This window comes from Struthio camelus, chromosome 15 (genome assembly GCF_040807025.1).
Source record: "Struthio camelus isolate bStrCam1 chromosome 15, bStrCam1.hap1, whole genome shotgun sequence".
NCBI lineage: Eukaryota > Metazoa > Chordata > Aves > Struthioniformes > Struthionidae > Struthio > Struthio camelus.
Genome location: NC_090956.1, coordinates 3,321,811 through 3,345,682, shown reverse-complemented (window position 1 = coordinate 3,345,682; position 23,872 = coordinate 3,321,811). Strand labels below are relative to the sequence as shown.

General features: G+C 48.8%; 1 protein-coding gene across 3 annotated transcripts in view; it reads right to left on the bottom strand.

Annotated features, from left to right (window-relative positions):
* CACNA1H (calcium voltage-gated channel subunit alpha1 H) overlaps positions 1-23,872 on the bottom strand; it is a 132,833-nt gene that overhangs the window by 71,826 nt on the left and 37,135 nt on the right. For all 3 annotated transcript variants that reach the window (XM_068908216.1, XM_068908218.1, XM_068908217.1), the window contains exons 6-8: positions 23,341-23,433; positions 20,545-21,331; positions 15,741-16,153 (exon numbers count right to left, since the gene is read on the bottom strand). In XM_068908216.1, coding sequence (XP_068764317.1) covers positions 15,741-16,153; positions 20,545-21,331; positions 23,341-23,433 — 1,293 coding nt within the window. The remainder of the gene's footprint in view (positions 1-15,740; positions 16,154-20,544; positions 21,332-23,340; positions 23,434-23,872) is intronic.

Here is a 23,872-nt window from a genome sequence, read left to right as displayed (position 1 = left end):
TTACAAGGCTGCTGTGCCGAGCCTCAGAAGGCGTAGGATTGCTGAGCACCTGAGACTCCCTCCCTGAGCTGGTGGAGCAGATGCATTTGGTTTGGGAGGTTGTTAGTTCAGCTTGGGCGTGTTGGGCAAAGGGGACTGTCATGCTAACACTAATTACACTGCTAATAGCAACAATAATAACACCTCTCAAACCATCAGTACTGATGCTGTGAGCGCCAAAGTGATGCAATTACGTGCTGCTGTCATTTCAAGTGGAGCTGCGAGGCAGAGAAAAGCAAAGGTAAAAGAGGCAACGCATGGCCCCTTATTTATCATCTCCCAGTGATTTTGACGTGGAAAACACCTGGTTTGGGTGTCAGAGCCCAGAGCCCATTACCCTCAGGGGAACCTGCTCTTGGCATCACAGCTGAGTTCATAGTGGGGAGCAGGTGGGTGACTAGTACTGGGGTCAAGGATGGGACCAACCACTACCTCCCTTGGGCCATATTCCAAAACTAGCTGCACACATGAATGGCAGGGTTTTATCACGAGGGCTGGGCCTGGCTCTCATGCTCTGCACAGGCCACGTTGTCTACTTTGATGTGACGCCCCTGTCCTGATCTCAGTGTCACGCGGAGGAATGAAGTCAGAAGAAACTCTCCAGGCAGAGATGAGAGGTGGCTCGCTGCATCTCCTGCTCTCCCACAACAATGCTGGGGCACTGGCTGGCTGCCCTGCAGCACTGCTAGACTGCACAGCTCTGCTATCCACCACCCACTGCCACCCATTCACCTGGAGAAAATCTGTCACAGAGAGCAAGAGTTCAAACAAAAAAAAAGATTTCATTTACAACTTTCCTCTATGCCACACGGGAGTTTTCCTCCAGGCAGCATTTCACATCTCTGCCATGCCTCTGACCAGCAGGAGCAAGGTTTCTCCTGCAGCGAGAGTCACAGGGAGCAGGAGCACAGGAAGGGCTGCAAGGCTCCCCTGCTCCGACCAGACCTCGCGGCTACATCCGCCTGTCCAGGGCTGTGACATAGCTCCCTGGCCTGGAGCAAGGCAAATCACCCCTTCAAAGAGGCAATGCCAGGAAAAAGCAACACCGATCCATATCCTCCAAAGAGCTATGCCAGTTTTCATATGAAATGAAACATGAGGTTTTATTTCCAGACAGTGGGAGTGAAAGATGCAATCTCCAGCATAGTGGCTTTAATAAACTAGCAAAGCTAAAATAACCACATGCAAACAGCAAGCACTTCAGAAAGCAACCGAGCTTGCAAATGTTTCTGCCCTGGTGGAAATTCTCCTCTTGTGTTTCCAAAACAGATGGACCAGGCTGAAAGCTGTCAAATTATTTTATTCCTTAGTCCCAACATGTGTCAAGGGGTGGGATTCACAGTGGATCTCAAGACAGTTATTTGCCAGACCTCAGGACTTGCTCAAATGCTGGTGGTTGAGAAGGTGGTGAGTGTTTCCATGGCGATGAGCGATTGCCTTGGTGACCACAGACCTGGACCGGCGCTGCTAAACCGCTGCAACCTTTGGACATCTGAGTGCAGCAAGGAGTTTCCCTCTGTGCTGTCTAATGATGTGTGTTTTTTTTTCCCCCCCATTTCTCAGAGTTCATTCTCATCTACAATTTGCCTTAGGTGGACGTGCAAAAGAAAGAGAAGCCCGAATTACTAGAGAAAGGCATCCTCTGTTCACTGGGCTCTGCTACCCAGCTACGCGAGCTGGGCTCAAAACCGCCTGTGTCAGACAGCGGGAAACCAGCCCTGGGCCCGATCCTGGCTACTTCAAAGCAGTGCTGAGCCTCTATATCCAGAGCTGGGCTGTAAAACTAAGAGAGCAGAGGAAGTTCAGGACTTCATTAGCTCACACATCAAAAGAATGCTAACCTACATGCATTTAAACCTTTTAGGAGAGGTTAAACTAAGAGGCAGTTATGTTAACAAGGTGAAAAAGTGAGTTTGCACATAAAAAAGCATCTTTGCATATAAATAGGTATCATCGGAGGAAGGGATTTTACCTAGATTTTGGTTTAAGAGCAGAAAATATGCATGTCTCCCTGCGAACAAGCTATAAACTTTGTGCTATTATAAAAGCTTTATCCTGGGCTGACATAACAGAAAATTCTGCTGCATCTCTGCCTTTGAGAACTTTCTCTGCTTTTCTCCCTGACTTAATCATTGAAACGCACCCTCCTTCCTATCGACTGTAGTCCGAAACTTGATCGAACTGAACCATTACATCAGTTTCCTCTTGAATTTGTGCAAGTCCAACACTGGGGAACTCCAAAGCGGTTTCTATGGAGATGCTTAAAAAAGGGGGTGGGGGGGACTGGCACCTTCTGGCTGCTGAATTCGGCACAGCGAGAACTCGGGTGAGCAGCAAACGTGGGGCGAGAGGAGAGTGAGAACTGAATTAGAGCCAGAGAATACAAACGCTCACTCAGAGCCATGCACACCAGGGGGAAGTTACAGCTTTGGCTGACAGGCGCTAACCGAATCGACACGCTGCACTGAGTGTCACTGAGACTTTAATTAACTGCAGGCAATGGGGCATTACAGCAGGAGAGGACAGTCTCCTCTCCTCCCCAGTTTCCTTACGGTGCAAATATGATGGGGAGAGGGAGGGATGCGAGGGCTTACCACGCAGCAGCGAGAGGTTTGCTTCGCAGAAGCGCCCTGCATTTGGCTGCCTCTCAGAGCAGCCTCTATCTCCTCAATCTGCAAAACTGGGCAGAGGAGTCCAAATCTTGCAACTTCCTACACAGTCTATTTTAGAGTCTTAAAACCAAAAACAACACACAACAGGAAGGATGTGATTACTAGAAATATGTCTGAACTCTCCCACACCCTGGCCCCATCAATCTCGACGGTTTCACCATTTGCATCGTTAGACGAAGCTTTTGCGTTACAGCCCCATCCGCGCGGTCCTGCGAGCGGAGCGCTCGGGCCCCGCTCCGCTGCCAGCCCCACCGCACGCCCCGGCGAGTGCCCGCTTGGCTCCTCTCTGCCTCTCGCAGGCAGGGAGCGTCCGACCCAGAAAGGCCTGCAGGCACGGCTTCAACTTCACTTCTCGTGCTGACACAACTACCCTGAGCCAAACATGAGCGCCGCGACCAAGGTTAGGAGACACACGGCCAGGAACCCTGAGGCTCTAACAAGAACTTCTACACCGAGTACACCATACCAAAATACACACTACACCTTTCAGGCCACAGTTCTGTTCAGAAACAGGCCAAAAGCTGTTTGCCCTTCTTTAATCAAATCTCTGTTAAAATCAACAAGCCATAGCTGCAAACTTGAGATCATCCACATACAGGAAAGGAAGTGCTCAGAAACAGTGCAACCATGTTTGCACTGGCGGGGGCGAAGGCGGGGACCGAACGGTCTTGAGAGAGAGACAGAGCAGCTCTTCCTCCACGCAGCGTAATCAGGACATCTGTTTTTAAGTGAACGCACAATAGATGGTATGGAGCGTTGTCTGCCTCCTGGAGAGGGGCTGCCCCAGGGATTTGAACATATGGCTGCATCGAGCCTGCCTAGTGCCAACCTGATTCTTCAGCTATTAAACCATCCCCTCAGGCTCTTTATCCTGTACTTTCTGTGTACGTTGTACATGGATAAAAAGAATTTGATTTGGGGTTTCGAGAATTTCAAACTAGGACATGGAATGAGGAAAGCATTTGCTTCAGACGATGATAAATAACCCCGGACTGGAGAAACTCAAAATACTGCTCTGTTCTTCACTCCCATGTGATGATACAAAGTCCTCCACTATGCTGTTTTACATGCTTTCCCGAAAGCCTAAACTTGTTAACCTTCATTTTAGTGCATGTTTTCAGAGGAGTGACAGCTGCAGCCATAAATACAGCACTCAGATTTCATGCTATAGTTAAAAAAATCAAATATGCATGAACCCCTCTGCTATTACACACTGACTAGCAGAAATGAGAGGAGAAAAAGGAGTGGGAGGAAATCCGTAACATTAAATCATTTCTGAAACACAAAAAGACTTCTGCAAGCTCAGGTAGGAAACGTCTGCTCCACTGTTAGCCGCAGGGTCAGTATCTGTCTGCTGGCCTCAGCCTGCTGGCCTATCACCCACTCCCAGGTTAAAGTCAGCCACAGGAAAAGGCAGAATCTGTGCACGAGGAAGGAAGCAGCGGAGGCACGTCCTCGGCCGATCAGACTCCCCACACTACTGCAAGGGAGCAGTTCCTGCTGCTTTGGGGGTAACTGCTGTGCTCTGGCAGCAGGGAGGAATTACACAATGTAATTACAGTCTGAACCACGGCAGATTCCAGTGGCGTTTAAAGAGGAGACCCAGCTAGGGAAAAAAAGAGAGAGGAAAAAGAGGAGGAAGGGGCGTGCTCTTTTGGATACGTTTGCAGAGTGTTTTGGTGGGCTATGCTGTCCTTGGGAAGCGGGGAGCCATCCCTGCGCTCACCTCTGAATCTATGGGCTTTCAGAAGCATCCTCAGCTCCTCATATCCCCCAGCATAAACTGCAGTTTCTGGCATTTAATCCCCCTGCACTTCCACGCTCTGCAGCCCAGTCCCTTGCACCTTGGCACGCATATCAGCCCACACCTGCCAGCACTCCAAAGGGCTGCATTAGTAGTTCTGCCTTAAGATACTCAAGATGCTGATCTCTTATCTTGGCAGCTTCAAGAGACATTAGAACAAGCAAGATATCTGGCCCCTGTAACACAGGCCGTTCACAAAGAGATAATTGCCCGGCAACCCACACTGCTTTCAGATGCTCTGGCTGAAACTAATTCACACAAATGACTCGAAACTGTTTGCACTCCCAGGCAGCAGTGACCAGAGATGAACAATGCTGACAGAGTTGATGTTTTAGCTCTGAGCCCTTCACAAGCAAAAGGAAAACGATGATTCTCTTCCATATTGGGCAGCTCTCTGTGGTTTGATTTACTTATTGACTGGATTTGGGGCAGGTTGGAGCTGTGAAGTCTCTGCCTGGCCTCTGGATAGCTCTGAGAACAAGGGGCTCCTGGGGACACAGAGCCAGAAGTTTGCTTCCCTAGTCCCACCACTAACCTCCATGGCCCTTTCTCTGATGAGAGAGTCCAGGTCAGGACAGAGGGAAGTCCTGCTGTGCCACGGGGCACATCGGTGCTGGGATCCTGCAGCTGCGGTGGCAGAGGCGTCCCCAAGCAACTGCCGGCGTGCACATGCTTGCTCCAGAATAACACCGTCGCTCAATGAAAGAACACTGTGTAGCATGAGCATGAGGGAGTTACACGATCTACCCAAGAGGACACAGACCCTTGCTGGGAATTAGCAGCTCATTTAAGCTGGAGGCTTACACGAGAAACGCAAGCACTGCCCAAAGGCTCCACAGGTAGAGTTCCTAGGAGCAGCCAGTACTCTTTTGCTTCATAAACCACCTTAATCCAAACTAACTTTAAAGCACAGACAAGTCCATGTATAGTCATGCAGAGAGAACTACAGGATCTGCCTGTAGGAAACTCAATTCCCTTTGGAGTATATTAAATAAATAGAAGTCCTTTCTTTTTGCTGCTTTCTCCAGGGGAGCCGTGGTAAAAAGTTTTGGATTCATCTGTGCATGGGGTTGGGGGAGAGGACAAGGAGAGAGGAAGTATTTATTTGTACAGGCATCAGGCAGGAGAGAAAATGACTCAGAAATGTATTCATCTGAGGAAAGAAGCCAAGTTGTCTTCCTGCCCCATCCTCCTTGGTGGCAGATTCTCTGCTCCAGCAAGGTTTACCCACCGATGCTACAAGCCCTGTGCACAGAGTGTTTTTCCCAAATTGGGAGTTAGGCTGCCTTTAAGGCTGTAAGTTCAGCAAGCAGACAGAGCAAGCAAAAATAGAGCTTTAAAAGAATGCAGGCAGGCATGCCAAATCGCCCTCATTTTTGTGCAAGAGTCTCACTCCTTTCAGATGCAGCTTTATCCCCCCCACCTCTCCAAACCATTTATAAAAAAGCATCCTGATCTTGTAACAAAAGATTCGGAAGGAGGTTTCAAGGAGACATTTAAAGGCTCATTCATAATTCTAGAAAATCTCACTGTCCCAGCTGGAGAATCCTGGTTAAAACCTGAAGAAAATTCATGACTCGGGTTGACAGCAGCAGTAAACACACCTGTTTATCTCCTTGTAGTGATTCTTCTTCTCTCGTGAAAGGAGCTAGATTGTTACCCTGGGTATCTTTAATCCTCTGGCTGTTGACGGGGATGGAGCCGGCTCTGCTCCATCGAGGTACCCAGAGAAGGGCAGTGCACAGGACACCTCAGCAATAGTGCTCAGCCTCCACCCAGAGCTCAGACTATCCAAGCTGCCATCTCGTCTTTGCAACCAGCTCAGTCCTCAACCTCTCTACAGATTCTGATCTTCCCTCCATCCTACCAAACTTTCCATGTTCTTGGAAAATACTCAGGCTCTCGCTTTCCTTTTTTCCCCCCCCTTCCAGAGTAGGGGTGTGTGAATGACATAAGAGTACCAAACAAACACCATTTCCACTCCAATAGCATCAGCAGGATTTTCTCTCAGTAAGGGCCAAGACAACTGAAGACAGCTGATCAAAGCAGTGCAGTGGTTGGATCAGGTCATGTGGATGGCTATTCTGGGGGCCTTGACTCATTTCACATGTACTGCCAAACACTAAACCCACTTCACTCTCAGGTGCTCATGACAGTCTTCTCCATACCTTCCTAACATTCACTCACTCACACCTATTTCCAACCTTCTCTGCATTTTCCAAGCCTACAGAGAAAGCAATCATCCACAGGAACTGGATGGAAAGAGATACAAATATTAAACTAAACATCACCCATTCCTTTGCCTCCTAACGTGGGGGAACCACCAACGCATACGCACTGTTAGTCCATGATACACTATCGTTGCACGCCACCCTTCCCACCCTCTTTCTCTGTGTACCCTGTCGCATTACTCTCCAGTTGCATTTGATTTGATTTTGGGCTGCAATCCTGCTTTTGCAGAGTGGAGTAAGACCTGAGCCTGCCTGCAACCTTCAGACAAACATTGGTGCCAGAAGAGGTGTGATGCTTTGTTCCCATTCCCACTGTTGTTATTACTCATAATAGCATCTAGCAGGCCCTGCCCAGGATGCCAGGGGATGCACACAGAACAAAAAGCAATCCTTGCCTTGTGGAACAAAAAAGTCATGGAAGACAAGGTGATAGATGCAGGCAGCCTGGGGAAGTGTAAGGAACCAACAAACAGCTCTGGCTAACGCAGGAGCTGATGTTCCTGCTAGCCCAGCAGTTGGATCCTCCCCAGAGCTCCCATGACAATCCGAGTCGCCCTCACTTCCTGTTACACCAGCGGCAACGTTCCCGTTCAAGCCTTGCAAACGGTGGCACAACTTGGCTTTTGCATTTTCCCCCTGCTGCTCTCCACCAACTCCGCTGCTGTTCCTGCAGCCCAGCTGCCTTTGGCAGATGCAGCTAGAAGGACGGCGAGCTGTCACCAAAGCCAGGCTGATGGGAGGGAACGGCACTGGGGCTCTGCAAGTTGCCTGCAGGCACCGCGATCTCTCTAGAGCTGCTGATCACAGCTGCCGCGAGCCATACGCTCAAGCTTCCCAGAACTTGTATCTTGTCGTCTCTCAGGCAAAGGAGTACCAGCTACGCCTGCTTTGGAGAGTGGCGTGCACTCACCCTGAGGCCTGCTTACCTGATCAAAGCCAACCTCCCTCGCACCAAACCCACTCCCAGATGACACATTGAGCTGACAGCCAGCAGGAAGGCACAGACTCTACACAATGCCACACTCTGTTTGCAAAAGCCACCTTCTTCGTTACAGGCTCTCTCTCATCATTGCTTCCTTTCGCAGAAAGCAGACACCCTGCTGTCCAACTGTGTCAAACCTCCCTGCCTTGGAGCATATTAGAGCCGTTGTCAGCGCAATATTTGAAACTGGCCGCCCAGAGCAGTGGTTTACACGCGTTTTTGTGATGAAATGCAGCTGGCAAGCGCACTCTGCTTTCATTCTTGGGGCTACATTACACTTGGTTTATTTTACCTGCCAGTTGAAACGCAAACAATCTGTCTATGTTCTATATATAACCAACCGTTGCCATCACGTACGTTTATGAAGCACGAGCATTTCATGGATTCATTCTCAAAGGCCGTGGAGGGCCCTGCGAGTGTCTCAGCTGACTTGCTGTGTGACCCAGATGGAAGAAATGCATCTGGTGGGGACACGGCATGGGTCTTACTGGCACTACGCAGAGCTCCAGGGCCTCCATCCACCAGCTTATGCTGGGAAGTACAATACTGTAATTTAGCATCCACCTGCTTAAAAAGTTTGTCTTTTAGGCAGAGAGTGGATATGATTTACACGGTCAATAAAGAATAACTGATGGTGTAAGTGAGGGGCAGAGACTGAACCATTCATTGGTGGTGCTAAAACATGCCTACAGCTCTGCAGGGAATATCCTAATACTATTCCTTGGAGTAATTAACACATCTATAGGAACCAGATCAGACTGCAAACTCCCCTTTCCATGACTAGCTCTGTTGTTCTCCTTCAGAGCTCTGACTCTCCCCTGACTGCTCACTATGTCAGCACTCAATGAGTTATTACACTCAGTTTCTGCACTGGAGAGGTGCTGCTCCTGCCTGGTAGGAGGCAGAGGAATGGAAGGATCTCTAGTATGCTTTCCCTTATATAGTAAAAAAAAATATACTAAGAACATACAATCCAACAGAGGGAAAACAGAGCAGTAGAGGAGTCAGTCATGTTATAGAAGACATTAAGAAAGAGATCGGGCTCCATCAACACAGGCAGGCTGTGTTGACGGCAGGCTCCCAAACAAAGGCTCCCAAACGAAGGAAGCAGTTTACATCTTTCACCGTGAAGGATGCTGAGGTCCAGTAGACTGTGGTCTAGCCCTGAGCCAGGACACCTGGCTTGTACTGCTAACATTTGCCATCAGTTCACGCTATGACAGTAGCGCCTCACTTCTTGTGCATCTCATCCTCAACTCCTTCTAATGAAGGAATGAAACACCACCTTGCCAGGTGTAAATGTTCTATCTACGAGAGCTGCTGCTGGCTCGGATCAGAAGCCTTGCAGTCTGCACTGTGTGGAAGGCATCCCCAAACTGCCACCGCGTTTGTTAAGCTCCACCTGATAGAATGGCCACCTGCAGAAGAGGGGGCCCAGAGAGCACTGAAAAAGGTGGTATGACCTTGATGCACAAAAGGGGATGTGAAACATCTCTCCTCCCCAAGGTCCCCACAATAAACTCCTCCTCTTCCCTGCCAAGAGGTGGAGACAGAATTCAGGTTATTGCAAGGTGTTTGCTGAACAGGCCAAATCTCCTTTGCTCAGCTCTTGCTCTGCTCAGGAGATCCAGCTCAGGTGTTTGACAGGATCAGTGTCCCTACTGAGCCAAAGCCAGGGGAACATCACCCTCCCACGCTTACTGCCAGCACTGTGGAAGGGGAGAGGGAAAGCACAGCTCTGTGTTCAGCCTGCCCTTACTCTCTTTCTGTAAGCCTTGTCCGAGACAGGACACAGGCTAGACAGTCTGACGGGACTTGCATTGTGCAGAGACCCTTCACTCTTTCTTGCAGCAAGAAACATACTTTTACTTTCAGGTTGAAAACGAAGAAGATGCTGATAGTAGCAGACCTCGCAGTCTGGAAATGGCAAGCAAAGAGTCATCACTTTATCAGATAAAGCTAACAAGGGTGAAGCAGTCCATTAAACTTTCTCCATTTTAAACTATATACATAGCAGCAAATGTAAAATATTTTATAAAAAGTAGGATTATGCTATGGAACTCTGCTGTGGGATATTACTGAGGCAAGTTGAGAGAAAAAGAAGTGGCTGACTATATAGATAAAAGGGATGCTTAAAGTGATAGTAGCTGGAATCAACTTTTCAAGGATGGTTCCTTTTTTCAGCATAAAGATTATTCAGGTAATGGGATTGAGAGGAACTTTTTGCATGGTTAGAATGAATAGATTTAATACATCAAAAAGAGAAAGAAAAACAGCTTCCAACACTGTTTTGTTGTCTTCTACTTCTAAATAACGTCATGGCAAAGACAAAGTGACGATACTTATCCCTACTTTCTTGCTGGCAAAGGTCATACCCATAGAACAAAGAACTATAACGGGCAGAATGAATCTCACCTTGCTTATGAAATAAGCACAAACACATTGGGCTGAATTTTCACATCCTGGGCAGAGCTGGGGCTGGTTTCAGAGCACAGATGAATACTGTCCCTCAATCCAATGGCCAAGCCTATAGAGGCCATGTCCCAGGAAAGCAGAGCACCAAATCCTGCTTCCTTGGAAACCAGTGCCAAGACTTGGTCTCCTTTTCCTACCCCAAGCTCTACCCTTAAAAACTCATCTCTAATTTCGTTTAGGAACAATCTGTTCGCTTCAAGCCCAGCCAGCGTGTGAGCTCTTAAGACTGAATCATACAGAAAGTTCAAAGAGTGAACAAGTTTTGCTAGCTCAAAGTCAGACTCTCAAATCAGGATAATATTTTATTGACTCGCAACTCAAAAGCAATTTAAGCAATTTGCTTCAAATACTGCTGAAAGATTCTCCTTTGCTTTCTGAGTAGGTGCTGAGTTTTCCAGGCCAAACCAATTTTTCAAGCCAAAATTGACAAATGCTGAAATAGAGCGTCACTAGAAAAACTGGTTGCTGCCTTACATCACACAGAATGACTTTTGCTCCGGAACAATAAAATGTGCTACTCAAAACCAATACTTCTCCTACCCTGATCAGCATGGACCACTAAGTTGCCCCCTAAGGTCAGCTCCAATCTACTGCAAAGACAGCTGCTCTGAATGAAACATACCACAAGTAAGGGATCAGAAAGCCAACTAAAAGCCCTTTGAACAGCAATAGCTTAGAACAAATATTAATTTGTACTTCTCTTTTGAGAAGTGAATATAAAATACCATTTCTAGTGCCATTTGATGTAAATTGAGCCTTTTATGTGGAATCATTACAATTACCAACAGCTAGTCCTTCAGACTCCTTTGGGAAGCCAAGTAGGGTCTCTCCTCCCAAACTCACAACAGTTAAAGGTCCTCAGGGATGAATTCAGAGCTCAACAGTCTGCAGGGATAATGCCAGCAGCTCTCTAGGATAAATGAACAGGACTCTGTCCTTTTCCTGGACACCTGGGGCTCTGTGAATTCAGTTCCCCTTGCAGGACTAAGTTGTTGTCTCGCCCATTCCCTAATTCACACCACAGCTCTACATCTAACTGAGCCAGGGGCACAGCCTTAGCAACAGATGAAAAAGATTTGAGTCCACTACTCTTTACCGGGGCTCAACTGGCCCTGCAGCAGAGGCAGATAGAAGGAGCAGCAATTATGATTTCAGACCAGTGCATGAATCACACACAGGAGCTGATTGTGGGGCAAAAAGGGATCAGCTTCCAGTGGCAGAGGCACTTGGAAACGCAGCTCCTGGAACAGGGCTTGCATGCACGAGACACCTCTCTACGTTGCCCCAGGGGCATGGCAGAAGTCATATTCTTGGAGTGCATTATTCTGGCTTGGCAAACCAGACAGTTTAGCTTAGTTGCTGCAGTACCATGGCCCATTCTCGGATGCTCTAGAGAGTTGTCAGCTGCAACGAATGTGGAATGAAATCATTCAGTTTATTGAAATTGCCTGGGAGAATAATGCAATGATTGCCTTCCTCTTGTACTTGGCTTTCCCCATCTGTGGGAGTGCTTATTTGTGCTGGAGATGAAAAATAAAATAAAATAAAATGCACAAAGTGGGGGAGGGGGAAGGAGAAGGAACTCCAAAGCAGCCAATTAACCTTTGAAATACAAGTCATGCTCCCACTAACAGCATCCTGTAACCTCCTAATTATCAACCATGTGCAATGTAGCAGTTGAAGACAGGGCTGGCTGCTAACCCCATGGATGTGCTATGTGGGAGGATCCAACTGCTGCTAATGACTGAAGTCCCAAAGAAACACACTTTCCATCATCAGCTGCCTCCTGGTACCTGGATGTCCTGCCACAAAGTGGCTATGCTGCCATGAAATCTTCAATCTGTCTCTGAGAAGAGCAGGACTATTAAAAGGGCATCTCTGTGCAATGCACCTCTAGCATGTCCTTTCCTTCCCCATGAGTAACCTGTTGCTATGGTCATTCGTTTAGCTGCAAGGCAAGATTCCTGCCTTAAAAGGGCACATGGGCTGCAGGCACTAAATGGGGTGATCCCAGCTATGCTGGCCAAAAAAGCAGCCAGAGCAACCATGTGAGCAGACTGCCCTGCACTTCAAATCCTCATAAAAACCCTTGTTCGAGCCTCAAGGGATTTGGGTTTGAACGGGTTGCTATTATTCATCCTGAGGTAGCATCTGCGACTGCAGCAGTACAGGCACAAAACAAGTCAGCTTCCCGTCTTGTCAAAGGGTGCTACCAAAATGCTATTATGGCCCAGGTACCACCCTGTCCTGCAGTTACAATGATGGCCAGCAGTGAAAACCATGCGGTTTTGCCTCCAGCCTGGCACCTCGTAACCTCTGCGGGTCCAAATTTCCACGTCCAGAAGATAGTGACAATAATACTTGCTTGCCTCAAGAGGGCTCCGTGAGACTTCTCCACAAAGCCATATCCCAGGATGAAAGGCAAGATAATGCACCAAGGACTAGTATTGCTCTATCTTCCATTGTCATATGTTGTTCAGTACCCTCCACCCCTCCCACATGCACACGCGATTGATGCTTTGGCTTTGAATAACACTCTGAAATAAAAATGAATACAGTGTGCCCATCTATCTCCAAAGCTACTGATGACTGTATTAAATCTGAGAAGCCAGAAAAGAAAAGCAAGCAGCTGTTTAATGATTTCTTTTAAAGGGAACGGGCATTTCCTTACAGGCAGTGAGGTATGGGGAGGGCTCCCCCATGGCTGTTGCACTGATTTTAGCCCAGTGTGATGCAGCCAGTTGCTGGCTGTTCAGCAGAACAAGTAGGGAGAGTTTAGGCCAGGGAATCTGCTTAAACTCTTCCACCCAGAGCAAACGTCTCCACAGTGGGTGATGTTTTGCAGGGCTTCAGGGCTGAGGAGCACCCCGCTGATGCTGCTGTCGGCACACACAGACCACAGGAGGTGTCCCCCAAGGGAGCTCACCGATTCCCGCTCTCTCAGTAGCGCTGAACAGCTTGGAGGAGGCAAGGAGGGTGGAGGAGAGCCAGGAGAACAATGCAAAGTAGCTGTCCTTGTAGGCAGCTCCTAAAGCCTTAGGACTCAGGGCTTGGCCTCCAGGTTTGACCTTGGGAAGATGGAGGAGGTGGCAATGGTAATACCTGGGGCTGGTTTAACAGCCCGGGGAAGGCTCACACCTCGCCTGCATAATACCTGCTCTGAGTGGAGGTGCAGAGCGGCTGGGCCTCATCCATCACTCAGTAACTCGAAAGTTATGTTTAAACTGTTTTTTCTGGCAATGAGCATGGCATACCCAACAACACACCGTGGGTTCGTGACAGCTTCGTTCAGGCAACCACTCTGCGTCTCTGCACAAATCCAGACCCCCACCTCGAGTCTCGCAGCCAATTCTCCCATGAGGGGGGCCTTCAGGTTCTGAAATCACCCCGCTTTGCTCACAGAAGCCCCAAACTTTCCTGCCAAACTTTCTCTGCTCCTCTGGGAGCCCAGAGTCATTTTTCTATTGCTTTAGGAGTGTGTAATGGCCTCAGGCAATGCCCTGGAGGTGGTTCTGCCGATACCAGACGGCTTGGGCGAGGTGCTCAGAAGCTGGGCTCTGACAGCTCCCCCGCTTGCTATCCCTGCTGCGTACCAGAGACACCTTGCAGTGAGGCACGTGGAGAAACTTTTACAGGTTTCACTTCAAAATTCTTCCCTTTTTATTGGGCCCAAGCTGGGCAGTGCCTGTGAGCAAAGCTGGCAGGAAGCTGATGATCTTTAGCCAAAAGCTTCAGAATCTTTATTGCCATTGGCTTTGCGATGGTTTAAAACAAATCTTTTACAAGGTAAAACCCAATGTAAACCTGCAGGCTAGACTTTTACTCTGTCAGGAACAAGGATGCAATTATCACAATTTACCTTTGTACGTGTGATTGTGGACAGACTCCATGCGATCCCTGGCTTTTCTCACGGCAGCCTGTCTAAGGTTTCCCCCCAGCACCCATCATGGGAATATCCAAGGACTGACAAAGCCATATCCGTCTGACAAAGAGTATCCGTGCAGAAACACAGCTGCCGCGAGGAACGAACGCTTCTACTCAAGGGCGACTGACAAGGTGTATTTCCTCGTTTTAAGAGTTACTGTGGAACAACTAGCCAGACAAAGCTGAGAGCGACAGTTATTTCTGCGTTGGGCTTGGACCCTCTCTACTTCACGCGCAAACTAGTTTACTCTTGCAAGGCTGTCGATCATGCGTTTCGCTGAGTATTTGCTTTTCTGAAAGAAAATATACCTCACACAGCAAAGACTATGGGGGTTACAAGCAGGTAGGTGGGGAGAAAATGAAGTAGCAGCACTTTGGGGGATTGTTTTGCTACCTACTGAGCGGAAACTGTGAATCCTGGGAAAATCATGGAGAAGAAAATGCAAAGCATCACATCCTGCCTTTGGACATACTATGCTGCTCTGCCTGCTTCTCCTCACCTCTGATGGCACAGACTGCAGCAGAGAGGAGGATTATTCCGTAAACAGATGTGACCCATTCCTGATTCTGTGCTGGAGATCTGAGGAGAAAACTGGATGAACCTGTCACCACCTGCGTCATAGAAAATTAGTACGAGGACCTCCTGGTCTCATGGGGGAGCTTTTTCTGCATCTCCTGCAGGGACAGCATGCAAAATTCCAGAGCACATCTTCAGACAACAGTTGAAAGTAATCAGTTTTTCCAAGAAAGACAAGCACAGAAAAGCAAAGCTCCCCATAGAGTGACCAACTGGAAACCTTCGGATGACTCAACGTCCCTCTCCCATCGTGCAGCCCTTCAGCTCCAATCAGCCAGCAAGGACGAGCCGTCCCCAGCTGCCAATACTGCTTGCTGCCATCATGATGTTCAGACTAATGCTGGGAACAGCATGATTTTTCTTTCCTCCCTCCAAACACTTAGAAGAAAGATCTACTTGCACCCTACAAGATCAAATTACACATTTGGGGCTAAGCATGGAGCCCTCTACTTAAGGGAAAAACTGACTTTTTTTTTTTTGTTTTTAGCCTGACAGTTTAAGTCTTCATTTGAAGGTCCAGACTCAAAACATCAAGAAGAAACTTCTCAACGGGTTATTTGCATTATGAGGTGGAGGTCTTGAGGAAATCAGCTTCATACGCACATGTCGCAGTGCACCATCAACCACAACCATCAACAACAGTGAATAAAAGGGGCCGTTTCCAGCAGAACAGTTCCCGCTCCTCCAAATAATTCACAGCAAATAACTCACTCGGTACAGCCAGGCTCTGAGCCTTCGGGTCCTAACGCACCCCGTTAAACTCTCCACCCCTCGGGACTCTGGAGAGCAACCTGCCAGGCTTTCCGCCCCCAGCAAGATGCTCGCATTCATCACAAATCCGCGGGATCACCTCACGCGGTGTCGCAGGCTTGCTGAGAAACCGCCGGCTCTTCCCCCCGATGCCCAAATCGCCCCTTTGCCACCGCGCCAGGGCCCTCCCGGCGCTCGGGCGAGCCGCTGCACCGCAACCAGAAACCCTCAGGTTTGCGCGCAGGGAAAAGCAAGGCGGCGCTTGGCCGGCCAGCTCGGCACTCACCTGCTCGTGGTACTCGATGCCCATGCTCAGCGTGTTGATCAGAATGGCTATCATGATCCCGCGGTTGAAATACTTGCTCTCCACGATCCTTTTCAGCTTGTTGCCGAACGCTTTCCAGAGCCGGGTGACTCTGTTCCTCTCCTTGGGCTTCTTCTTCCTCCTCCTCCTCCTGCCCCGCTGCTGCTGGAGCTGGTCCCGCTGGTCGCCGTGCCGCAGGTCCTGGGTGAACTCGTAGACGCCGTTGCTGTCCGAGTCGTAGCTGTCGGACTCGCTGAAGGCGAACTCGGGGTCCTCCAGGATGGTGGCGCAGAAGGGGCAGTTCTGGAGCTCGCAGGTCAGCGTGCCGCCCGGGGGGCCGGGCAGCGGGCAGGCCGCGCTCAGCCCCGAGAGCCGGCTGGGCGTCCGCCGCAGACCTGCAAGGCGGGGGGACACACGCCGTGAGCTGCCGCAGCAGAGCCACCGCTCCCCTCTTCCCAGCCCCTCCGCCCGCCCCTCGCCCCCTCCGTGGGCGCGGCGGCCATTTTGTGCTCTGCCACTGGCGGAGCAGGCCGACTGGCACACCACTCAGTTTCAACTAGTTTTGATTGAATCTGACCAGTCTACCATCACCAGCAGTGAGCTGAGCCCTATCAAGCCGTCACGCCCGATTTAGACAGCGCTTCCACTGAGATACTAGTGAGGCGGGAGAGGGGAAAAATGGACCAGAGTGGCTGCAGCCGGAGGACTCGGCTCAGGGAGCCGCAGTCCCTTCAGTCTCCTTCACCTTCTTCTGGATTCCAGCCTTCAATAACGCTCAGGTGAGCCCGTGCTTCAGGCACAGGATTTGGCGTCCAGGGTATTTTAAAATCAAACACGTTGCCACGTATGTTCTGTGGTGCGGCTGCCCTCACAGAGTCGGGGTGCGGAGACGGCGTGGCCGAGCCAGCCCGGCCGCAACGGGGGCTATTCAGGTGGTCTTTGGGGACCAAATTAACGGCAGATGAACCAACAGGACTGCCATACACCACGCACGCGAGCCTGCCTACAAAATGCCACATAAGCGTCCCCAAAAGCCTTCCCTGAGGTTCAGAGAAATAAAGCGCAGGTGAGATTCCCCCCTTCACCCCTCTCCCTCCCCCCAGAAGCGGCCGCTGCCCTGCAGTGGGCCGGGGGCGCCCAGGTGCGTTTTGGGGAGACCAGGCTCAAGGCAGCGGATGCGCCTGGCACCGAGCCCAGGCATTTGGCGCTTGCCCAGCAGCAACAGGGCTGATTTCAGCCACTCCTGGCTGACACTGGAGGACCTCCAATTTAAAGAGAAGGCAGCAGAAAGCAAAATAAAACGCTGGTTTGCCCACGCACTTGAACACAGCGCTGTGACAAGGATCAAAATATACTTTACTTTCCTGAATGTCATGCAGATACCACTGGCCTTCGAAACAAGGCTGACAGGCTTGTGCGAGGGGACTGTCGTTATGTCAAAGATGCCGGGAGGATCAGAAATATTTGCCCTCTTAATCAACCTGCAAGCAGTACCGGTAGCGCACAGCACGTTAGCGCTGTATTCCCGAACAAGACCAGGCTGAGGAGAAAAGACCACGAAGCGGCCACAGTAGCACGGATGGCAGAGGCCGTGGGCTCGCCAGACATCCCGAATGCTATCAAAGTGTTAAAAACTATATGAAAAACACTGGCGCCACAGATGTCTTCAAAATACCAGAGTCTCCTTGGCTGCCTGCTAAAATAACCTCACAGCATTGCAGGGCACGAGAACTCGGAGGAACAGGCTGTACTTTGGGCTGTTCAATTCCACAACAAAAGAAGGGGAGAGAATACTCTCCGCCACAATCGCATCGCTCCCAGCAGACACCAACCTTGTCTCCAGCTGGGGCTGTGAGTGCCCTGGCTGCTAATGCCTTGTTAATGCTCTCAATTATCACTCGTGCGCTCCCATCGCACAAGCCTCACAGTGAACAGACTCTGCCTGTTGCCTTATGGGAGCGGAGGGGGAATTCAGGGAAACAGCCCTGTTTGCACAGAGGCAGAGGCCAGGAGAGTCGGAGGGAGCTTGCGAGCCCCCCTCACCTTCCATGCCTGGCACAGGGCCATCCGGGATGTAATGTGGCTCCTTTGCTAAGCTCAGGCTGGGATGTAGAAGCATCATTTGGGAGCTCTGCCTACCACTGCTACACACTCTGGAGCTAGTCTATAGGGCATTTAAAGATCCTTGTGAAGCCTGGGCAATCAAGTCCATCCACAGCTGTACAAAGAGGGATGCTGTGAGCAAATGACTCCATCCCAATGGTGTGGCAGGGGGGGAGAGCTTGGAGGAGCTCGAGGCTTGGGGGGGACATGTCTGGACACAGACATGTCTCATAACAGAGTCTCCTGCTGGACCCTGGCTGATGTGCTTCCCCTCCCAGCCCCTGCACTCTTTGAGGTGCCAGAAAACCTGCCCTTCACCTACAAAGAGCTGCCATGTCCACCCACTTCACCTAGATAGGATCGAACTTCTGTGAGACACAAAGCAATTACAGGGGACTTATTTAAAGCATTTTGGCATCCTCAGGGCTGAAATGCCTCCATAAGAAGGGGCTATTTTTGCATTCTTAATAACAACCGCATCTAACCTCAGGTTTTTGAAGAACCACCACAGGCCACATGAAAATCTCCTAAATCGTTGGAGTGGTCCTGGGCTGTCGCAGATGTGACTGAGATTTGGTGCTTCCCTCTCTCAGAAAGAGTCCAGGCAACAGAGCCCCTTGTGAGCACAGAAGACCAAGCCTCTGCCTTCAGCAAGTGCCTTCCAAGCAACGGCTCTTCTGCTCGTCCTTGGTTTCCCAGTTCCAGACTTCTGTTGTGCCTGGGCTTTTATCTCAAGGTAAATACACATTCTCATAATAACCTTCATTAACTTGCATTGTTAAAGACGTACCAGTGATTCATATAAAGCCCTTGCTTAACAACGGAAGAACATTGCAACTAACCTTGCCCCCTTCTGCCCTCCTGTTAAGCTCCAAAAAGTACAGAAATGTCTGCTGAAGGCAATTTCTATAAACAATCCACTTTACCCTTTTGTATGGTCACTTAGAAAACAATATTAACAAAGACAAGCCACACAACCTATTTGGCAAGCAACCTTTACCGTGACCCCCCCCCACCCCCCAAGCTAGGCTTGGTATTTTTTCAACACATACATCACTAGGAGAAATATTTGTATTTGTGCACATGCAGATAAACAGTTTTGGAAAACACAGGCTCTTAAAAAAATAGAGAGAGAGAGAGAGAGAGAGAGAGAGAGAGAGAGAATGAGAATGAGCTTGGCTTAAAGAGATTGAAGAAAAAAAAAGAAACTAGATCTTTTTGACTTTGTATTGTTTGAGTGCTTAAGATTCCTCTTTTTCAGCATTTAGCTCCAGCCACGAGAGCTGGAAACATTTTGCAAAATGGAAAGATAAGTGTTGCATGTAATCATGACTCCAGCAGCAGATGATTTCTATGAGAATGGAGATAAAACTACAATATCTAAAAACAACAGCATGACTGCAGTCTGCGCAGATAGGTATGTGACAGTGGTACAAAACAGTTCCTAAGATCTAGGTATGTTTCTCCTTCATTTAGATCGAAGGGAGCTCCAAGTCTGCAATAACACTCAGCCCTACCTTTCTTCTGCATTTGGGGAAAGAGAAGAGGGGAAGCCCAGTGGCCTGCAGCTCTGCTACACTGCTGCTCTCACGTGCATTCTCTGAGGACTAGCACAGAGCAGGACCCTGAAGTGCCTGTGACCCTTCCTCCAAACTTCATGCTCCTTCTTGTCAAAGAGAAATCCAGAGGCTCAGGAGCCCATCAGAGCAGACCTAGGTGTTACTAGAAGCCTCTGTTGTGAGTTCCTTCTGTTCCACCCTGTTTTATATATCTTCTACTTTCTATACCTCCTCTTTCTCCACCAGCTTCCACCTGCTCTTCCCTCTCAAGATACCATCTCCCAGCAACTGGGGCTCATCTGCTGCAGGATTGCAGCCAGCAGATCTGTCATTCATCATAGATGAAATGCCAGGGGCTGCACTGGTCTGTGCTTGGGTGGGAACAGAGGGAGAGCCTCCAGGGTATCACTAGGCACATGAAAAAAGTTCAAAAATATATGCTTTGTGACCATGGGAAAGAGATTTCCAGCAGTGGCCTGAACTCACTGCCTGGACCATCCCATACTTTGCTTTACCCAATCATTGCAAATAGAGGGCTAGAAGGAACAGAGCTCCAAACCCCTTAACCTGTCTTACTTGTGGCTTCCCTGCTCAGCTCTGACAGCTTTCACAATACAGCCTCCACCTCCAGCACCCTCTTTGGCTACCATTAACACCCTAGCCTCTTGAATACTTTTGTCTGAGGATCACTTTTTTGGAAGACTGCATCTTTCCGGTCCCATGTTATGATTCAGGGCTCACTGGAACAACCCACTAACTGCAGGTTTTTAGGGATTTCAGGTTCTTGCCTAGCAGGGTAGGCAGGATGACAGGAAAAATAATGACTCAAAGAACTTAAACCAGGGAGCTGAAAGTACACTCTATCCTGATAGCCAGACGTTACAGGGTACCACGATCAGCATCTTGCAGATAAGAAAAATGGAGCAAAAGAGAACTTTCCCTAAACCACTGGCAAGTCAATGGCACAATCAATAATGGAACCCAGGTAGGATTCCTATCTGCTTCCTGGAACAGCCATAGAGAGGAGAACATTAGCCTGCGCCAGCTCTTTGTATTAATTGCATCAAAGTATTTTCCCTCTGCCCGGTTTTCCTAAGCAAGAACATGAATTCCTTTGCCCTTACCATGCTCTCCTACCAGCTGCTGCAGCTTCCCATAAGGATCTGTGCCCAAATTTACTGGGCTATTAACCATGGCCACAGGTGAATTACCATTCTTCTTTCCTTTGGGAACTGGAACTGAACTGGCTTTACTAGTTGGAGAAGGCAGGATGGTAGGATAGTTCATGTTGCCATGGTTGGAGAGTCCAGCAGTCAGTTTAATGCTTGCAGGGGCATTGGAAGACTTACAGTTCACCTGTGGTCCTTCAACATGACAGTCAGCATGGTAAATGCTGTGCACGGACTCTGAATCTGGAGGAGGAGCGGGGCTTTGCAAGTTGGGTGATGGAGAGGGAAGCATCAGTTGGCCTCCAGGTTTCATGACCTTGAGTTCCAAGTCACAGATCTCAGGGTTGGAGCGTGGCCCCCGAGGGCTCCCATTGCTGATGTGATAGTGGTGGTGATGGTGGTGGTGGTGGTGGATGAGGTGATGAATGGAGGTGATACGCTTTTTGCCTCGGCGGCTTTGTCCATTTGTGGTGCTGTTCGGGTTAACTTTTTTCCGGCGCTTGCTCTGCCAGTTGTTGTACAGACGTATCGTCCGCCGTTTCACCTTCCTGAAGATGTGGCAGATGTATTTGAGCAGCTCTTCATAGCAGCTACCTGGCTCTGAGAAGCTGGCAATTGTGCTGTCATTGGAGAGATAACGGGCCCGCTGCTCCTGCATCAGCTGGTTCTCCCGCTGCTTTGTTTCAGAAAACTGTGTTGCTATCACAACCAGGCACAAGTTAATCATGAAGAAGGAACCAACCTGGAGAAGACACAGGGAAAGGAATTAACAGTGATTTTACAAAGCAACACACGCACTTTGCTACCACATGAGCTGATGAGGTGTCTGAGCTGAAGTGCGGCTCTTAGAAACCTTGAGATTTCCAAACATGCCAAATCCCAGAGTCTGTTCACCAAACGTTATATTAACATGTGCTTGAGCTCCTAAATTTGCTCTTAAACTGTGTCAAGTTATTTTGGCAATGGCAAAGCTGTTAACAATAGCTTTCACCACTTTCCTTCCCCCAACAATGACGACATTTGCTACTAATGCAGGGTGTATGAAACAGTGTAATCTAGCACCACTGCAAAACAGACTACTAGGGAACACCCAGCCAACCCACAAGGAAAGATGTTGGAAATCCAATTTGTGCTGTACTGGAACTGCCTCTTCTCTTCCTCCGTCACTTCGTGCCCTGGCATAGCATACCCTGGTTTCTAGAATGCCAGTCAGGGTCCATATGCCTGTGAAGTCACCTTTCTCTTGTAGCTCTTTGCGACATAGAGGAACATTCTCCAGGAAGTTTGGTGCTCCTAGAAAGGCCTGATTAATTGCCTGGCTTGAGCTGAAATGATCTTGGGTGATATGTGGTTTTGGAAACGTAGTCCCGAGGATAAGAATGTAAAGTGACCTAAGGCTGCGTCCTCTCAGCTGGTGAGTCCACACACTAGCTTTTCACCACTTGAATTCATAAATCAGCCAAAGGAAAACGTCAAATATTCCCATCAGAGAAACAGTGCTCTTAGGCGTGAAAGGGACTGACGTCAAGACAGTGCCACTGCCTACACAGCCAAACCTCTATGCTGGGCTCAGTAGGAAATGTATGGATTTAATCTAGGCCATTGTCTGATGAATCCCCAGGGGAAGCCAGCAGGAGATGCAGTCTGTAGTGTTATTCTCCAATCTGTAATATCAGCCTGGATACCGTTTGGAAAGCAGCAAGGGTGCCATTCCCAACTCCAAGTGACTTGAGGATTAGTCAACTTCTGGCTTTTCTGCAAGGATCCATATGTAGAGAAGGGCTCAAGAGGGTGGAGAGAAAATCTCTACTATGCATGGCCCATTGCTAAAGGCTCAAAAATCACTGGCTTCAGAATGTTGTCCATTACAGGGGAACACTCAGCGGTCAGATCTACACCTTTTCCATTGCTGGTGGGGGCCGTGGTGCTTTGACTTCACAATCCAGAGTTTCCAAGGGCTTCAAAAGCACAGAGATAACGACGGAGTTGTATGTAAAGAATATCCATCCACAGCAATACTTTGAAGTGCCTCTGTCCCATGTCTTACCTGACATACACATGGTACTTCTCCCTCTGCCATCTGTGCCCTCTGCCCTCCTGACTTAAATGGTTGACTTTTCCACAAGTGTAGCCCCCTGGAGAAGGTTGTACCCCCACTTCCATCCTAAAAAAAGAACCTTGCTAATGTGGGATGAAAGCTTCTGAAGATAACCTCAAACTCCTCCATGGAATAATACTTTTTTTTTTTTTTAAAAGGAATGACAGCAGTGTAAGACCTCAGAAAGGTGCGCTGCTATTACTACCATTATTTAAAATGCTCAGGTGAAGTTTAGCAGCTCTCTGAGGGTCCTTCACTGAAATGAGCTGTCCTCTGGCATGTCGACGAGGCTAAAGGAAGAAAGATTATTGCCTCTCTGCTCTTTGTTCTCATTAGCAGTCGCTTGGCCAAGGCACAATAGTTAGGACACATCAAGGTGATAAGACCAAAACTGGGAGAGTAAAGGGGAGAAGACCACCATATGGCTTGACAAGCTGTGACTATACATCACATGTGATACTAAGAAGGACAGAGCCTGCTGCAGCCAGTAACCTGTCCCTGCAGCAGTAATCACAACCTGCATGATTACACTTTACAGTGGAAGGGAGGTTTCCCGTTCTGAATCCCAGCTGGCTCTCCTCTCTGAAAAGGCCAGGGAACAGCTTTACCCCACAAGGAGAGGGAATGGGGGGTATCTCACAATTCATACTTACTATTATAAGCAATATAAAATATATAAAATTGTAAAAAGAATGTGCATCCATCACATAATACATGATGTCAACCCATCCTTCCAGGGTTATAACCTACAAGAAGACAGAGAAAGAAAGTGTAAGAACAAGAGTCAACCACAAAGTTAGTAAACATCAGTCCTACGCTAATGCCTGATACTCATCACTCCACAGCATCTCTCAGGCTCCATCTAGACCTGCTGCACCTTTCCCAGTTGGATTAGGATAGCAACAATATGCGATCAACAGACTGGTCTGAAACTTTTATAGGAACCTAGCAGGATTAAAATGATAAAGCAATACAACAGAACATCTGAAATGCTGATTCTGAGCCACCACAAAGAATTTCCAAGGAGGAGTTTTAACAAAGAAAAGCCTCTCTGTGCAGATATTGGCTTTTATCTTAGCCTCCTGGTTTTGCAACGCTACCTGTAAAATTTCTAAGTTTTACACTATATTTCCATAAAACCCAGATCTTTGTGATACCTACTGGCTAACCATTACAACTGCATCA